General features: G+C 42.4%; 1 protein-coding gene across 2 annotated transcripts in view; it reads left to right on the forward strand.

Moving 5' to 3' along the window:
• The window catches only part of LOC140210411 (matrix metalloproteinase-15-like), a 93,352-nt gene that overhangs the window by 48,202 nt on the left and 25,833 nt on the right, over positions 1–19,317 (forward strand). For both annotated transcript variants that reach the window (XM_072279348.1, XM_072279349.1), the window contains 4 exons: positions 10,143–10,291; positions 14,591–14,713; positions 14,931–15,238; positions 16,988–17,149. In XM_072279348.1, coding sequence (XP_072135449.1) covers positions 10,143–10,291; positions 14,591–14,713; positions 14,931–15,238; positions 16,988–17,149 — 742 coding nt within the window. The remainder of the gene's footprint in view (positions 1–10,142; positions 10,292–14,590; positions 14,714–14,930; positions 15,239–16,987; positions 17,150–19,317) is intronic.

Genomic DNA, 19,317 nt, shown 5'->3' on the forward strand with positions numbered 1-19,317 from the left:
CTCAAACTGTTAAACATTGGGGGTGGATCAATCATGCTTTGGGCTTGTGTTGCAGCCAGTGTCACGGGGAACATTTCACTGGTAGAGGGAAGAATGAATTCAATTAAATACCAGCAAATTCTGGAAGCAAACATCACACCATCTGTAAAAAAGCTGAAGATGAAAAGAGGATGGCTTCTACAACAGGATAATGATCCTAAACACACCTCAAAATCCACAATGGACTACCTCAAGAAGCACGAGCTGAAAGTTTTGCCATGGTCTTCACAGTCCCCCAACCTAAACATCATCGAAAATCTGTGGATAGACCTCAAAAGAGCAGTGCATGCAAGACGGCCCAAGAATCTCACAGAACTGGAAGCCTTTTGCAAGGAAGAATGGGCGAAAATCCCCCAAACAAGAATTGAAAGACTCTTAGCTGGCTACAGAAAGTGTTTACAAGCTGTGATACTTGCCAAAGGGGGTGTTACTAAGTACTGACCGTACAGGGTGCCCAAACATTTGCTTCGGGCCCTTTTCCTTTTTTGTTATTTTGAAACGGTAAAAGATGAAAATAAAAAAGTGATCTTGCTTAAAATATTAAAGGAATGTGTCATCTTTAACTTTATGCCTTTTGGAAATCAGTTCATCTTTTACTCGCTTAACTATTCACAGTAACAGAAATCTTGACCAGGGGTGCCACTGTAAGTGGGTAACAGTCAGGACAGGGAAGGGCAAGGGTCAGATACTAGAGAGTACCCCTGTAACTGTCCCCCTTAACAATAAGTACTCCTGTTTGAGCACTGCTGAGGGAGATGTCTACCTGGGGGAAGCAACAGTGGCTGTGCCTCTGGCACAGAGTCTGGCCCTGTGGCTCAGAAGGGTAGGGAAAGGAAGAGGATGGAAGTAGTAACAGGGGACTCTATAGTTAGGGGTTCAGACAAGCGATTCTGTGGACGCAGGAAAGAAACGCAGATGGTAGTTTGCCTCCCAGGTGCCAGAACAATGTTGTGCCAACCCTCAAACCCTGCCTCCCATATAAGCCCCCACCTTAGATTCCTCCATATATCTGTCTAGTAGTCTCTTAAACTTCACTAGTGTATCTGCCTCTACCACTGACTCAGGCAGTGCATTCCACGCACCAACCACTCTCTGAGTAAAAAACCTTCCTCTAATATCCCCCTTGAACTTCCCACCCCTTACTTTAAAGCCATGTCCTCTTGTATTGAGCAGTAGTGCCCTGGGGAAGAGGCGCTAGCTATCCACTCTATATATTCCTCTTATTATCTTGTACACCTCTATCATGTCTCCTCTCATCCTCCTTCTCTCCAAAGAGTAAAGCCCTAGCTCCCTTAATCTCTGATCATAATGCATACTCTCTAAACCAGGCAGCATCCTGGTAAATCTCCTCTGTACCCTTTCCAATGCTTCCACATCCTTCCTATAGTGAGGTGACCAGAACTGGACACAGTACTCCAAGTGTGGCCTAACCAGAGTTTTATAGAGCTGCATCATTACATCGTGACTCTTAAACTCTATCCCTCGACTTATGAAAGCTACACTCCATAAGCTTTCTTAACTACCCTATCCACCTGTGAGGCAACTTTCAGGGATCTGTGGACATGTACCCTGAGATCCCTCTGCTCCTCCACACTACCAGGTATCCTGCCATTTACTTTGTACTCTGCCTTGGAGTTTGTCCTTCCAAAGTGTACCACCTCATACTTCTTCGGGTTGAACTCCATCTGCCACTTATCAGCCCACTTCTGCATCCTATCAATGTCTCTCTGCAATCTTTGACAATCCTCTACACTATCTACAACACCACCAACCTTTGTGTCGTCTGCAAACTTGCCAACCCACCCTTCTACCCCCACATCCAGGTCGTTAATAAAAATCATGAAAAGTAGAGGTCCCAGAACAGATCCTTGTGGGACACCACTAGTCACAATCCTCCAACCTGAATGTACACCCTCCACCACCACCTTCTGCCTTCTGCAGGCAAGCCAATTCTGAATCCACCTGGCCAAACTTCCCTGGATCCCATGCCTTCTAACTTTCTGAATAAGCCTATCGTGTGGAACATCCCAGGGTCTGGGATGTTTCTGATCGCGTCCATGGGAAGGTAAACAGCCAGAGGTCATGGAACATATTGGTACCAATGACTTAGGTAGGAAAAGGGAGGAGGTCCTGAAAACAGACTACAGGGAGTTAGGAAGGAAGTTGAGAAGGAGGACCTCAAAGGTAGTAATCTCGGGATTACTGCCTGTACCATGTGATGGTGAGTACAGGAATAGTGTGAGGTGGACGATAAATGTGTGGTTGAGGGATTGGAGCAGGGGGAAGGGATTCGGATTTCTGGATCATTGGGACCTCTTTTGGGGCAGGCGTGACCTGTACAAAAAGGACAGGTTGCACTTGAATCTGAGGGGGACCAATATCCTGGCAGGGAGGTTTGCTAAGTCTGTTGGAGAGAGTTTAAACCGACAGTTTGAGATGTGTCTATTTTAATGCAAGAAGCATCATGAACAAAGCAGATGAGCTTAGAGCATGGCTCAGTACCTGGAGTTATGATGTTGTGGCCATTTCAGAGATTTGGATGGCTCAGGGGCAAGAATGGTTACTTAGAGTGCCAGGCTATAGATGTTTCAGAAAGAACAGGGAGTGAGGCAAGAGAGGCGGGGGCATGGCATTGCTAATCAGAAATAGAGTCACGGCTGCCGAAAATGAGGAAGTTATGGAGGAATTGTCTACTGAGTCTCTGTGGGTCAATAACTCTACTGCGTGTTTTTTATAGACTACCCAATATTAACAGGGACATCGAGGAGCAGATAGGGAGACTGATTCTGTAATAATAAGAGTTATCGTGGTGGGAGATTTTAATTCCCCAAATATTGATTGGCATATCCCTGGAGCAAGAGGTTTAGATAAATTGGAGTTTGTTAGGTGCGTTCAGGAAAGTTTCCTGACACAATATGTAGATAAGCCTACAAGAGGAGAAGCTGTACTTGATCTGGTATTGGGAAATGGACCTGGTCAGGTGTCAGATCTCTCAGTGGGAGAGCATTTTGGAGATAGTGATTACAATTCTATCTCCTTTACCATAGCATTGGAGAAGGATAGGAACAGATAAGCTAGAAAAGCGTTTAATTGGAGTAAGGGGAAATATGCAGCTATCAGGCAGGAACTTGGAAGCATAAGTTGGGAAGAGATGTTCTCAGGGAAATGTACGGCAGAAATGTGGCAAATGTTCAGGAGATAATTGCATGGCGTTCTGCATAGGTATGTTCCAATGAGATAGGGAACAGATCGTAGGGTACAGGAACCGTGGTGTACAAAGGCTATTGAAAATCTAGTCAAGAAGAAAAGAAATGCTTATGAAAGGTTCAAAAACCTGGGTAATGATAGAGATGTAAAAGGTTATAAGGAGCTTAAGAGTTAAAAAATACACGTGGACTAAGATGTTAACTGTCCTGTGCTATCACCAGTAGGATCATCAGTTGATCTGCCACCTGTCTTCAGGAGTTTTGGCCCGCTTATGATCAAGACTCCCTCGAGGTGGTGGGCCAGCAGTGCTAAAGCACCACCTCCCACTGGTGATCTTAAAAACTTGGCATCTGCCTTTGTCAGAGTTGTTGGTCACTTCCATCCAACAGATAGTCTGCTCTTCAGGTGTCTATGCAACTACTGAAGGGTTTGCAAGATATGTATACACTGTCTGACTATCTGCCCCTCTGGACATACTTGGTCCACACCCACGCTGATCCTTTCTCTGCTGCCTCAGCTACAGCCCTGCTGGTTGACTTGATCTCTCTTCTAGTGAAGCCAAGGTCACGCAGCCACTTCTGGAAAGTGAACGCAATAAACCCACGGCAGCCTACTTCGAATGGATAGCATGAGACCTTCTACCCTCTGACTCTGCACTCTGATCTTAATTCTGCATATTTGGTTAACTTGCGCTCATGGGCTTCATCGATGTTGTCTTCCCAGGGTACTGTGAGTTCACCAATAACCGCTTCTCTACTGCTGTCAGACCATACGATTCTATCTGGACGCAATGTGGTGAAAGGTGGTGCTCCGGGAAACTGCCTTTCCCGTCCAGGTCAGCCTTGACACACCAATCATTGGCTGAAGAAAGTATGCTTGATCGTGAGCCTGCGCTGCACACCCTTGACTTGGAGCCGCCTTTCACAAATGATATGTGATGTTCTGTGCAGTATGGGGCATGAGATAAGTTGTGCTGCAGTACTCTCTGCTCAACTGCTTCTGTTACAACTTTGAGAACGTTGTTATGTAGAAGATGACCACCACTTGTGGGTTGTTCACCCAAGTTCCTGGTGGTCTAGCTGGATAGTCCCAACCGTCTCCTTGTGCTTCAGTCTAGGTTCTGCCTCATCAACTGCTACACGGGCTGATCACTTCCTGCCTGATCTCACATCCGGCTGGGTGTTCTTGATGACAGGATCTTTTGAGTCTCAAAGCATCAAGAATGATCTTACCTTGGTTACCTTGACCTCTTCGACAAGGGATTGCACTGGGATGGTAAGCTTTTTCTGGCTACTGTGGATTGCAACATTGGTGAGGCTGCTCGGTACTCCAAGCCACTTCTTCACATTCTTGTTGATCTTCCATTCCATTGCCTCAACATGGAACATTGCCACTTCATAGACATTTAGTGGCCACATTATCCGTGGCATCAGTCTGTACTGCAAGCACCACAACTTCAACTTGCCAGGCAAGCCACACTTGTCAACAGACATAAGACCTCTGCTGATCTGTTCTCCTGTCTCTTGAACCCTCTTGGTGTCTCTCAGCTCCTTTGTGTACCATCGCCCGAGGCTCTTAACTGGTTGGTCCTTAAGAATGAAATTAGGTGAACCAGAAGGGGCCATGAGAAGGCCTTGGCGAGCAGGATTAAGTCATTCCACAAGTATGTGAAGAACAAGAGGATAAGACGCAACGGAATAGGACCAATCAAGTGTGACAGTGGAAAAGTGTGCATGGAACCGGAGAAGATAGCAGAGATACTTAATGACTACCTTGCTTTAGTATTCACTATGGAAAAGGATTTTGACAGTTGTAGGAATGACTTACAGTAGATTGAAAAGCTTGAGCATACAGATATTAAGAAAGCGGATGTGCTGGAGCTTTTGGAAAGCATCAAGTTGGATAAGTCTCTGGGACCGGATGAGATGTACCCCGGGCTACTGTGGGAGGTGAGGGAGGAGATTGCTGAGCCTCTGGCAATGACCTTTACATCATCATTGGGGATAGGGGAGGTTCTGGAGGATTGGAGGGTTGCAGATATTGTTCCCTTATTCAAGAAAGGGAGTAGAGATAGCCCAGGAAATTACAGACCAGTGAGTCTTAATTCAGTCATTGATAGATTGATGGAGAAGATCCTGAGAGGCAGAATTTATAAACATTTGGAGAGGCATAATATGATTAAGAATAGCCAGCATGGCTTTGTTAAAGGCAGGTCGTGCCTTACAAGCCTGATTGAATTTTTTGAGGATGTGACTAAACACATTGATGAAGGTAGAGCAGAGATGTAGTGTATATGGATTTCAGCAAGTATTTGATAAGGTACCCCATGCAAGGCTTATTGAGAAAGTAAGGAGGCATGGGATCCAAGGGGACCTTACTTTGTGGATCTAGAATTGGCTTGCCCACAGAAAGCAAAGAGTGGTTGTAGATGGGTCATATTCTGCATGGAGGCCAGTGACCAGTGGTGTGCCTCAGGGATCTGTTCTAGGACCTCTTCTCTTTGTGATTTTTATTAATGACCTGGATGAGGAAATGGAAGGATGGGTTAGTAAGTTTGCTGATGACACAAAGGTTGGGGGTGTTGTGGATAGTGTGGAGGGCTGTCAGAGGTTACAGCGGGACATCAATAGGATGCAAAACTGGGCTGAAATGTGGCAGATGGAGTTCAACCCAGGTAACTGTGAGGTGGTTCATTTTGGTAGGTCAAATATGAAGGTAGAATATAGTATTAATGTTAAGGCTCTTGGCAGTGTGGAGGATCAAAGGAATCTTGGGGTCCAAGCCCATAGGACACTCAAAGCTGCTGCACAGGTTGACTATGTGGTTGGCCTTCATCAACCGTGGGATTGCGTTTAAGAGCCGAGAGGTAATGTTACAGCTATATGGCACCCTGGTCAGGCCCCACTTGGAGTACTGTGCTCATTTCTGGTCACCTCACTACAGGAAGGACATGGAAACTATAGAAAGGGTGCAGAGGAGATTTACCAGGATTTTGCCTGGATTGGGGAGTATGCCTTATGAGAATAGGTCGAGTGAACTCAGACTTTTCTCCTTGGAGCAGCGGAGGATGAGAGGTGACATGATAGAGGTGTATAAGGTGATGAGAGACATTGATCATGTGGATAGTCAGAGGCTTTTTCCCAGGGCTGAAATGGCTAACACGAGAGGGCACAGCTTTAAGGTGCTTGGAAGTAGTTACAGAGGAGATGTCAGGGGTAAGTTTTTTATGCAGAGGGTGGTGAGTGTGTGGAATGGGCTGCCAGCGACGGTGGTGGAGGCGGATATGAACGGTCTTTTAAGAGACTCCTGGACAGGTACATGGAACTTAGAAAAATAGAGGGCTATAGGTAACCTTTGGTAATTTCTAAGTGAGTACATGTTCGACACAGCATTGTGAGCTGAAATCCCTGTATTGTGCTGTAGGTTTTCTATGTTTCTATGTAAACCTACAAAGGAACGTGCTATCTTGGATCTGGTCCTGTGCAATAAGACAGGTCTAGTTCAATAGTTCGATCTAAACCCACTGTATTATGCCCAAACAATGGAGACTACAATGGGATGAGGGAGGATTAGGCTATTGTAGATTGGTAACATAGGCCATATGGCGGGATAGTTGAGGAGCAGTGGAAGACTTTCAAAGAGAATTTTCACGGTGCTCAACAGAAGTATATTCCAGTTAAAAGCAAGGACAGTGAGGGTGGGGAAAGCCAGACTTGGATAACTAAGGAAATAAAATAAGGCATCAAACTAAAAGCTTGTGTGTACAAAGTCACCAAAAGTAGTGGGAAACTGGAAGATTGGGAAAACTTCAAGAAGCAACAAAGAACCACTAAGCGAACAATAAAGAAAGGGAAGATAGATTATGAAAATAAACTAGTACAAAATATAAAAATGGACAATAAAAGTTTTTAGAACTATATAAAGCAGAAAAGTGTGGCTAAACTGAACATAGGTCCCTTGGAGGACGAGAAGGGGGAATTGATATTGAGTAATGAGGAAATGACAGAGGCTTTAAATGATTATTTTTTGTCAGTCTTCATGGTGGAGGACACGTCTAACATGCCAAAGAGAGATGCTATGCATACGATGGGGGGTGAGGACCTCGATACAATAGCTATCACTCAAGAGGTAGTGCTGAGCAAACTTGCGGGCCTTAAGATAGACAAGCCCCTAGTCCTGTTGGAATCCCAGGGTACTGAAAGAAATGGCAGAAATTATAGTAGAGGCTTTGGTGACAATTTACCAAAATTCTCTGGACTCTGGGTAGGTCCCGGCAGACTGGAAGAAGGTGAATGTCACACCACTGTTCAATAAGGATGTAGGCAAAAGGCAGGTAACTATAGGCCAGTAAGTTTAACAATCTGTAGTTGGGACAATGCTTGAAGCTATCAATAAATAAGAAATAGCGAGGCATCTGGAAAGAAATAGATCCATCAGGCAGAAGCAGCATGGGTTCAGTAAAGGAAAGTCCACTTTGACAAACTTACTGGAGTTCTTTGAGGATATAACAAGCACAGTGGATAGAGGGGAACAGATGGACGTTATTTACTTGGATTTCCAGAACGCATTCGATAAGGTGCCACATAAAACATTTATCCTTGAGATGAGGAGGCATAGAGTTGGGGTTGATGTATTAGCATGAATAGAGGATTGATTAACCAATAGAAAGAATAGAGTTGGATACATGGATGTTTCTCTGGTTGGCAATCAGTGGTGAGCAGGATGCCACAGGTGCTGGTGCTGGGCCCGCAACTGTTCACGCTATACATTAATGAGCTGGAAGAGGTGGACTGAGTTTAGCATATCTAAGTTTGCTGTTGATTCTAAATTGAGTGGAAAAGCAAATTGTGCAGAGGATATGGAGAGTCTGCAAAGAGATATAGATAGGTTAAGTGAGTGGGCAAGGATCTGGCAGATGGAGCGCAATGTTTGTAAATATGAGTTCATCCACTTTGGAAAGAACAGATTATCATTTAAATGGTAAAAAAATTGGAGCATACTGCTGTACTGAGGGACTTGGGAGTGCTTGTGCAGGAATTGCAAAAGGTTGGTTTGCAGGTGCAGCAGGCTATCAAGAAGGCAAATGGAATGTTGGCCTTCATTTCTAGAGAGACTGAATATAAGAACAGGGAGGTTATACTGCAATTGTACAGGGTACTGGTGAATCCGCACCTGGAGCACTGCGTGCAGTTCTGGTCTCCTTATTTGAGAAAGGATATACTGGCTTTGGAGGCGGTGCAGAGGAGGTTCACCAGGTTGATTCCAGAGATGAGGGGGTTGGACTATGAGATGAGATTGAGTTGCCTGGGACTGTACTCACTGGAATTCAGAAGAATGAGAGGAGATCTTATAGAAACAAAAAAATTATGAAAGGGGTAGATAAGATAGAGGCAGGAAAGTTGTTTCCATTGGTAGGTGAGACTAGAACTCGGGGACATAACCTCAAGATTCAGGGGAGTAGATTTAGGATGGAGATGAGGGATAACTGCTTTTCCCAGATGGTGGTGAATCTGTGAAATTCTCTGCCCCATGAAGCAGTGGAGGTTACCTCAATAAATATATTTAAGACAAGGTTGGATAGATTTTTGCATAGTAGGGGAATTAAGGGTTATGGGGAAAAGGCAGGTAGGTGGAGATGAGTCCCTGGTCAGATGAGCCATGATCTTATTGAATGGCAGAGCAGGCTCGACGGGCCGGATAGCCTACTCCTGCTCCTGTTTCTTATGTTCTTACGTTGATGACTCTGGGCCTCTACTCACTGGAGTTGAGAAGAATGAAGGGGAATCTCATTAAAACCTTTTGATTGTTGAAAGGCCTCAATAGAGTGGATGTGGAGAGGATGTTTCCAATGGTGGGGGAGTCTAATTCCAGCCTCAAAATGGAGGAACGTCCTTTAACGGAGATGAGGAGGAACTCCTTTAACCAGAGAGTGGTGAATCTGCGGAATTCGTTACTACAGGTGGCTGTGGAGGCCAAGTTATTGGGTATACTTAAACGAAAGGTTGATAGATTCTTGCTGAGTCAGGGCATGAGGGATCTGAGGAGAAGACAGGAGAGGGAAAAAGATCAGCCATGATGAAGTGGCTGACCAGACCTAGATGGGTCAAATGGCCTAGTTCTGCTCCGTTATCTTATGGCCTTGTACCAGGTTCCAGCACTGAAGTGCTAAAGGTGTCTCCTGTGCAGGAAATCAGCAAGTAAACATTTAAATTACTTTTTTAAAAATTGAGTATCCCTGGCTTTATTACTTCCAATGAACATTTAGAAAAATATAATTGGGGGAATTCAGAGATATTTCCTGGCTCCCTAGGCCTGAGTCGACGTAGTAGTAGTAGTAGTCCCAAACCTCACATGACCCTTTATTTCCATTTTTCATAAACTTTTAAAATTCATTTATGAGCTATCGGCATCTCTGACATTGTTCATTCCTAACTTTCTCAACACTGAGGAGCAGTTAAGAGCGAACTGTATTAAAGAGTGTAGAGCACAGGATAAGAATAAATATGGAAGACTACCTTCCCTGAATATCATTAGTGAATCAGATGGGTGATCATCAACAAATGTGCCCATTCCTTATTTCATGATGGAAGGCAGGTCATTGATAAGGCAGTTGAGGACAGCACACTGTCCTAAGGAACTCTGGCAGTGATGTCCTGCAGTTGGGATAATTGATTTCCAACAACCACAACCATTTTTCCTAGTGCAATATATGATTCCAACCATTTGCTTAATTTTCCGGTCAACATTGCTTTTGTGCTTGTCACAATGAATATCTGTGCGGATGACAGTCAGTCCTCCAATCTAGCACGGCAAGCTGATTTTTTTTTGGAGGAGTGGATGTGCAACCACATATATGTATGACTAACCATCTCTTTTTCTGTGTGTTTATCTTTCAGTCCTGGCTTCAGTTATATGGATACCTCCCTCAAGGTGGCTTGCGAATGTCCACAATGAGATCAGCACAGACACTGTCCAACGCTATCGCTAAAATGCAGAGATTCTATGGAATTGAAGTAACTGGGGAACTTGATGAAAACACAAAAATGTAAGAAATTGTATTAAAAGGGGGAGAAAAGGAAATGTGCAGATATACACATCTGGGATTGAGGAAGCCTCTTGCGAAATATAGAGTGTATCAGGGAAAACTTAAGAAACTAGGAGAACGAAAAGGGGCCATGAAAACAGTTTAGCAAGGAGAATCTCAAGACATTTAACAAGTATACCAGGAGGGGGTCTGTAGCCAGGGAAAGAGATGTCCTCTAGGAGAGTACAGAGGCAATTGTGTGTGGAGTCAGGCAATGTGAATGAGGTGCAAAATGAATATTTCTCAACTGTATTCACCAAGAAGAACATAAAAGATAGTTCAGGTGGGAGAACATGGATAATCTGGATCAGTTCAGTATTACGAAAGGGGACATGTTGGATGTCATGGGAACTATATGGGCTGAAAAATCCCTAAGGGAGTTACAGTCTGTCCCTTGATAGGAGAAGACAGTGGACCATGGAAGAAAGGGAAGGCGGAGGGTAACCAGAGGGATGGGGAGGTGTGAGGAAGACAAAGGGTGAATGTATTAGGGCAGTTAAGAGTGTGGAAGAATGGAGACTCACTACACTGGAAATGATCAGAGCAAAGGATGAAGAGCAGACTAATAGAGTGGGGAAAAGAAAAGGGATCTTTCCAGGAGGGTTGAAGGCGGAAGCAATTTAAGAGTGTTCAGTGTCCATGTACATGTTGGTAGAGGAGTCCATTTGCAGCAGACAGTGCTGAGCAGGATCTTCTGGTGACTCTCCATTTGAATTCAACTTCTCATTTCCATTGTGACCTGTCTGTCCTAAGCCTCCTCCACTGACATGATGAGGCCAAACTCAGGCTGGGGGAGGAACACCTCATATTCCATCTGGATAGGCTCCAACCTGAAGGCATGAACATCGATTTCATCCCCCCTCCTTCCTCTCTTTTTCTATTCCTCATTCTTGTTAACTTCTCTCCCCTTCTCTTCTCCCTTGCCCATCACATCCCTTTTCTCATGGTCCTCTGACCTCTCCTATAGGATTTCTTCTTCTTCAGCACTTTATCTCTTCCACCTAACCCCTCCCAGGTCTTACTTCATCCTCTCCCCTCACCCACCCACTTTCCCCTCACCTATCACCTGCCAGCTTGTATACCTTTCCCTTCCTCACCTTCTTATTCTGGCTTCTGCCTCCTTTCTTTCCAGTCCCCGATGAAGAGTCTTGGCCCAAAATGTGAACTGCTTATTTCCCTCCATGGATGCTGCTTGGCTTGCTGAGTTCATCCTGCATTTTGTGTGTGAAAAGGATGTTGCCCAGACTGCAGAATTTTAGTTATGGGGAAAGATTGGAAAGGCTAGGATTGTTGTTGTTGGACTAAAGGAAACTGAGGGGTGAGCAGAGATAGAAATTGGGAGGCATGGACTGGGTAGGTAGTTAGAATCATGTTCCCTTGGTAGGGGTATCACAAACAAGAGAGCATAAGTTTAAGATGAGAGGAAGGAGCTTAAAAGAGATTTGAAGGGACAATTTTTTTTTACACATCACTCCCAGAAGAGGCGGTGGAGTCAGATAAATGTAGTGATTATAAAAGTTGTTTAGACTTTCTTGAATAAGCAAAGCATTGAGCGATATGAGCCTTAATACAGGCAAACAGGTTTTGTGAAGATGAGCAAAAGGTTTGGTTTAGGCATGGTGAGCCAAAGGACCCTTCTATCTGCTGTGTAGTTTTCTGACTCTGAAATGACATTTTCTTAGTGCTGTCTCACAACAATATCCAGATTGCCTCAAAAAAAACCCCACAATTATACCAGAAATTGAATGAATGGTAAAGATTTGGGGAGTATCTCCTGTAAAGCCCTCAGCATAATGTACCACACTGGTCATTCTCCACTGGACATCACTCTCCAAAAGCTATGTACAGTATAACACGTTCTAACAGTTTCATCAAGGAAATTCCTGATATACATCTTCAATTTCAGGGAACAGCTTTCCTTGGCTGTAAAATAGTGTGTTGATGCATGATCTGGAACTTTCTACTTTCCACTTTTCCATTTATAAGCCAGATGTTCATTATCCGTAGGACTTTTGTATGAGCCATTTAAAAGCCCAAGTCTTCGGTAGTATAAGCCAATTGATTCCAGTGACCATTGATTGCATTTGTCCACCGGACCTGAGAAAGAGAAGCTATTGTACCATAGTGGATTGTGCTGGACTGTGCTTGCTGATGTATCCTGAATTCAGAAATGGATTTTTGGCAATCCTGTGCCCAACATCCTGCAGGAAAGCTGGGAATTTTCTTCCAATATTACTTTAGTCATTTTAAACTTGTGCCTTTTAGTTCTGATCTGAACTTGTTGATCAAATAGATTACTTTCATTCACTTTATTAATGCCTCATTAGATTTTATAAAGTCTTGGTTTGTTCTCTCAAACTTTTCTCAATAAATGATAAAATTCTGTCTGTCACATGATTTAAAGCCTTATACACCGAAGTTAGCCTTGTCACTCTTTTAAGACTTTCCAGTGACCTGAATATTCAATGTATTTTTCTGATTCAGCATTTCCACCGTGCCTTTAAATTAGTTTGACAATTAGTGCCCTCTGCTTTTGCTGCCTTAATGTAAAATTTTGTTATTGTTAATAGCAGATTGAAGATTAAAGAATTGGCATGTCAACAAATACACTCAAAAACTTTTATAGATTTACCGTGGAGAGTATTCTGACAGGCTGCATCATTGTCTGGTATGGGGGGGTGGGGTGGGGGCTAACTGCACAGAACCGAAAGGCAGCTTATTAAGGACCCCCAGCATGCAGGGCATGCCCTTTTCTCACTGTTACCATCAGGTAGGAGGTACAGAAGCCTGAAGGCACACACTCAGTGATTCAGGAACAGCTTCTTCCCCTCAGCCATCGGATTCCTAAATGGACATTGACCGTGTGAACACTACATCACTTTTTAATATATATTATTTCCGCTTTCTGCACAATTTTTAATCTATTCAATATACTGTACGTACACTGTGATTTATTTATTTATTATTGTTTTTTTTTCTTCTATATTATGTGTTGCGTTGAACTGCTGCTGGTAAGTTAACAAATTTCATGACCCATGCCAGTGATAATAGATTTTGATTCCGATTCCATGTGCATACAATTTTTGGATAATCTTATTGCAGTTTAGCTAATTTGGTATTCATACCAATTTCAGTGGATTATGACAAAAGAAATGCACTGATTTGTCATGATACTATATATTGTGGTAATACAGAGAGCACTTAAATGAAATGTCATTACAAAGGGCTCATCGTTACACAAGAATATATAGGTCTGGAGATGATTCAGGATGCCTAAGGGTTGAATTCTCAGCATTTTCCAGTAATTATTTTCTCCAAGCATGCTCTGAAATATTTTGAATGATCCTATACTTCTGCATGGATATATCCAAAATGCATTGCCTAAGAAATTTAATGTTTAAGTGTCTGCTTTGACCTTGAATATTTAGCAAAGATATAATACAATTATAAACTTCATAATTTGGATAATGGTGATCCTTGCTGACCCTTCTGTAGTTTAGTCTGTATTCCATCTACGTTAGAGATACTGGTGAATTTCATCATTAATTCCTGCCTTCACAGAGAAAAAGTTCTGAAGGTAGGGAATTTCTGTGGTCTCAATATGGAACTGTATTGTCAGAGGCAACATTGTGCAGCGGAGGATATTTTGTTCTGGGGTATTAAATGTAAGGTGCAGTCCCTCATACACCTCAGTAATGAGTCAACAATGGCTCAGACCTCAACCTATGAAAGTGAACATTCACATTTGTCATTTAGCTCAATGACTAACATTGGTGTGACCTTGATCCTGAAGAGCAGATATTGAACTTTGAAGAGTTTTCCATTTGTCCTGTAGTATTAAGTCCTTCTCAGTAGGAAGCTGGTTCAAGATAAGATACACCATTGTAGAAGTATAAATAGGGAAAAGTATTGGAGTGATTACACAACATTGCTTAACCCAAGTCTACACTGGAATTCAGTCTCTGATGGAATTATGGATCAGTTAGAATCATGGCTTTCATTGCATCAGGCATCAGTCCTATCTTAATCATTTCCAGCAACAAATTTAGCTCATCAGGAAATCCAACTAAATGTGTTCAAAGCACAAATGAGGAGAGAGCCAACAGTTGTTTTTTTTTCACCCAGAAAACATTATCCAAGCAAATCCAGGCCAGATTTTGCAGGAACAAAAGTTCAGCATGATCTGACCAGTCATAAGCATGGATTATGAGAGGAGAATGCAGATTTAACTACTTTATTTTTTGTGTTTATCTCTGACAGGTGGATGAAGAAACCCCGTTGTGGAGTCCCTGACAACTTTGGCACAGAAATCAAGACAAATTTACGGCGTAAGCGGTATGCCCTCACAGGGCAAAAGTGGAATTCAAAACATATCACATTCAGGTAGTGAACTCAAGTCTCATTGAACTGGTACAGTAGGCTATGCGGTTGTAAAATGCAATGTCTATATTTACTTAAATATTTTCTTGTCTAATATCTTGTGATCATCCTCAGCAAAGGATATATCACGTTATAAAGATTGGTCTTTGAGTTCAAAATCCTACTGCGAAGTTTATGGCGATGCAGAGTTCCTAAAGTATGATACTTTTTCTTCTTGCAGTATCAATAACTATACACCCAAACTGGGAAAACATAAGTCACTCCAGGCTATCCGCCAGGCTTTTGCCGTCTGGCAGAAAGCTACACCGTTAACCTTTGAAGAGATTTCTTATTTCGATATTCGATATGGACGCAGGAAGAATGCAGACATCGTAGTCTTCTTTGCCTCAGGTTTCCATGGTGACAGTTCCCCATTTGATGGGGAGGGTGGTTTCCTGGCTCATGCCTATTTCCCTGGCATTGGAATGGGTGGTGATACACATTTTGATTCAGATGAGCCATGGACACTGGGCAACACGAACCTTCAAGGTAAGAGCAGAATTTTTGTTTCTCTCTAAGGTGTGAAGGGAAAAAGTGAATAGCAAATTTGGGCTTATGCTATATTTTCTTCATTTTCTGTACTGAATGATACATTGTGATTGTAATCTCAACTTTGCGATCTCTAATTTTCGCTGCTATGAATTATCTGCCCTATTTGACTCCCTTCTCTCCCTGCCCCACATCTTACGTTCTTTACAAAATCTCATACTTATATTCATGGTCAACCTTTAGAGCCTGAAATCTTGCACAATCTCTATGCCTCTCTAGATTTTATCACAGACATGACCATCATGAAAACCACTTTTTTTCTCATAACTATTTTCATTTCCAGCCTGGATTTCCAATTTCTGTTTTTACATTTTGTCATAAGTATGGTTATATTTAAGACATCAAATCAAATGTTAAGAAATATCTTCCCTTTTTGTAGGAAGGCCAGTGTTCCCTCCACAGGTCAACACTGTAGCAATTTTGATTTAATGGATGTAATTTTTGCATGTGTTTGTAAGAATGTTGATAGGCTATGGAATACTCTATGCCTGGCAAAAGATCTACAGTTAGCACAATAGCATCTATTGGATGCCTCATAGTTCACCTTAATATCTGAAGGAACATTGGCGCAAGGTCCACATCTCATCAGTGCAATGAACAATATACTTTACTGCTAAAACGTGCCAGGTTTAATTCTGATGACAGGATTGGAGACCTCTATTTTAAAACTGATGTTCTGAGAGATAGACTATATTTTCATTTTACATTTGTTAGTTTTTCTTTGGCTATGCCTTGCTGAGGTGTTTATCCTTGGGAACTGATAAAATAAACCATACATTTCTGAATAAAATTCTGAAGCCAATTAGTGTTGGATCCAGTGATATTGATCTAGAGGTTCTTCACCAGACATCAAGAATGAGACATTAAGTTTGGTGGTTATGGCCATTTTATTAAGTGACCCAACAACAAATAAAATGAACACAGAGACAAAGATAAGGAAGTTGTACTGTTCTCATAGTCAGACTAAAGGACAGAGGTAACCTATGAAATAGTCAGATTCAAGTGGTGTGACACCTTCTGCAAAGGAACTTGAGACGCTTCTGGAAAATACAGAATCAACTATAATACAATTACTGGAAAATAATTTACTGAGCTTAAATAGATGATTATATAAAAATTATAAGCAAACACCTGAATCCAACATTAGCAAATGAAATAGTTACCATTAATGTATGTGTACACATGGATAAATCACAAAGCAAAACAGGCACAGACTCTAAATCTAAATCAGAGGAATTAAAATGTTGCATTGCAAATTTCAGTTGACAGTCCCCATCTACTTTGACTGCAGCTGTTTTAAAGAGAGTGATTTTATCAGAGACCATTGTTAATTAGATTCATCTGAAGTAGTTTGTGAATGGGAAATAAATCATTTATCGTTGACAAATGAGCACTTCTTATATTTGTATAATGTTTCTCCGGTTTCCTGTCACAGCTGGCAATTCTCTGAATGATCAGTTATGTTTATTTTGCTGGATCTTTAGAAGAGGCCAGCCATAGGAGTGCATTGTTCCAACTGCACTTTCCCTGATTCCGATGCTGTATTAATACTGAGTGGCTTTATATAGAATCTGATTAGTCTTACATTTTCTCTTAGTCGCTCGGAAGCCTGTATCTGATATGAAGTATTTTATTCGGCTTTTGGAGTTGACTGGTTACCAAAGCTTGATCATTATGTTTTGTCCAAAGGGAATGACCTGTTCCTTGTGGCGGTCCATGAGCTAGGCCATTCTTTGGGCCTAGAACATTCTAGCAATCCAAATGCCATCATGGCCCCTTTTTATCAGTGGATGGATACAGAGAAGTTTGAGCTTCCAGAAGATGATCTAAGAGGAATCCAACAAATTTATGGTAGGTCAGAGGGTATGAGGGTTGAATAATGTGTGCTAGGACGTATTCATTTTGTGATTTATAAATGGTAGAAAGGGTTTAAAGAATCAGCCGGTTAATCATTCACCATAGTTACGCAGCTTCTGACCTGTTCTTGAAGTCACAATATTTATATGGACTGGTCCAGACAGATTCCTGATCATTGGTGACTCGGAAATGTGGGTGTTTATGGTAGTGAGTGACAGTGAATAAACTTTAGCAGAACTGGCTATACTCTTTCATCCTTTGCCTTTCTTTGTTACTTGATACTAATCAATCCCAGCAGGGATAGTCAGCCTGGCTTTGTGTGGGGTAGGTCACAACTTACAAACTTGTTGGAATTTCTATTGAGGAGATGGCCAAAGATGATTGACAGCAGGGCAGTCGATATTGTGTGCATGGACTTCAGTAAAACTTTCAATGAGGTTCCTCATGGTAGGCTGATCTAGAAAATTAAAGTAAATGGGACACATGGAGACTTTGTTGATTAGATGCAGAATTGGCTAGGCAACAGAAGAAAGGGGGTAGTTGTGGAGAAGTGTTTTTCTGACTACAAGTCTATGGCATTTAGTGGTCCACAAAAATCAGTGCTGGGACCACTGTTGCTTGTGATGTACAGTATATAGAATCATAGAAAAATACAACACAGAAACAGGCTGTTTGGCCCATCTCGTCCATGCCGAACCATTCAAGCTGCCTAGTTCCATCAAGCTGCACTGGGACCATAGCCCTCCATATCTCTACCATCCATTTACCTGTCCGAACTTCTCTTAAATGTTGAAATTGAGCTCACATGCACCACTTGCACTGGTAGCTCATTCCACACTCTCATGACCCTGAGTGAAGAAGTTTCCCCTCATGTCCCCCTTAAACTTTTCACCTTTAACCCTTAAGCCATGGTTGTAGTCCCAAATTAATATATTAATGATTTGGATAAAAATTGCAGGTAGGCTGAGCAGTAATTTTGCAGGTACTGCAAAAATTGGCAGAGTTCCAACTAGTGAGAAGGGATGTTGAAGGTTTCAATAGGGTATAGATCAGTTAAAAATATGGGCAGAGAAATAACAGATGGAGTTTAATCTGTACGAGTGTAAGGTGCTGCATTTTGGAAGGTCAAATTTAAGAGGCACCCCAGAAGTCAGTGTTGGGTCCTGTACTCACTATTTATGTATATGATTTGGACGTGGATGTACATGGCATGATTAGCAAGTGTGCTGATAATAATCAGGTTGTAATGAATTACAAAGAGATCTAGATTAGTTAGGAAGGTGGCCTGAGGAATGGCAAATGGATTTTGTGCATGGCAGTTGTGTGAGGTGATGCATTTTAAGTTCCAATTTGCACAGTGAATGGAAGGGCACGGACAAGTGTTGTGGAACAGAAAGACCTGGGAATACAAGTGCTTAGTTAGCTGAAAGTGGATACACAGGTAGACAGTGTAGTGAAGAAGGTGTATAGCATGCTGGCTTCATCAGCCAGGACATTATGTTTAGGAGTAGGAATGTTACGTTGCAGTTACATAAGTCGTTGGTGAAACTGCATTTGGAATATTGTGTACAGTTTGATCGCCCTGTTACAGGAGAGATATGAACAAGCTGGAGAGGGTGCAGAAGATATCTATGAGATTGCTGACTGGATTAGAGGGCCTTTATTATAAGGAGAGATTGGCCACACTGGTTCTTTATTCCTGACAGCATAGGACAATGAGGGATGACCTCATAGAAGTTTATAAAATCATGAGGGGTGTGCATAAGGTAGATTATCGTAGGCTTTTCTGCAAGGTTGCGGCTTCCAAAACTAGAGGGCACAGATAGAGGGGAGAGGTAATATCTTTAGACAGTGAGCAGTTAGTACTTCGAATGAGCTGTCAGATGACATGCTCAAAGCCGATACAACGGCAACACTTAAGAGCAATTTGGATAAGTACATGGAGGGAGGGACCTGGAACCTTTATAGGCAAATCACAGACAGGGAGGAAGCTGTGGTCAGGACTATTGGGCCAAGGGGCCTGTTTGTGTGCTGTATTAGTCTTTATAAATGGCAGGGCTCTTGGGAACATTGATGTACAGAGGGCTCTTGGGAACATTGATGTACAGAGGGATCTTGGGAAGCTATAGGTCCATAGCTCCCTGAAAGTGGCGAGAGGAGTA

Source organism: Mobula birostris, chromosome 15 (genome assembly GCF_030028105.1).
Source record: "Mobula birostris isolate sMobBir1 chromosome 15, sMobBir1.hap1, whole genome shotgun sequence".
In the NCBI taxonomy this organism is placed as follows: domain Eukaryota; kingdom Metazoa; phylum Chordata; class Chondrichthyes; order Myliobatiformes; family Myliobatidae; genus Mobula; species Mobula birostris.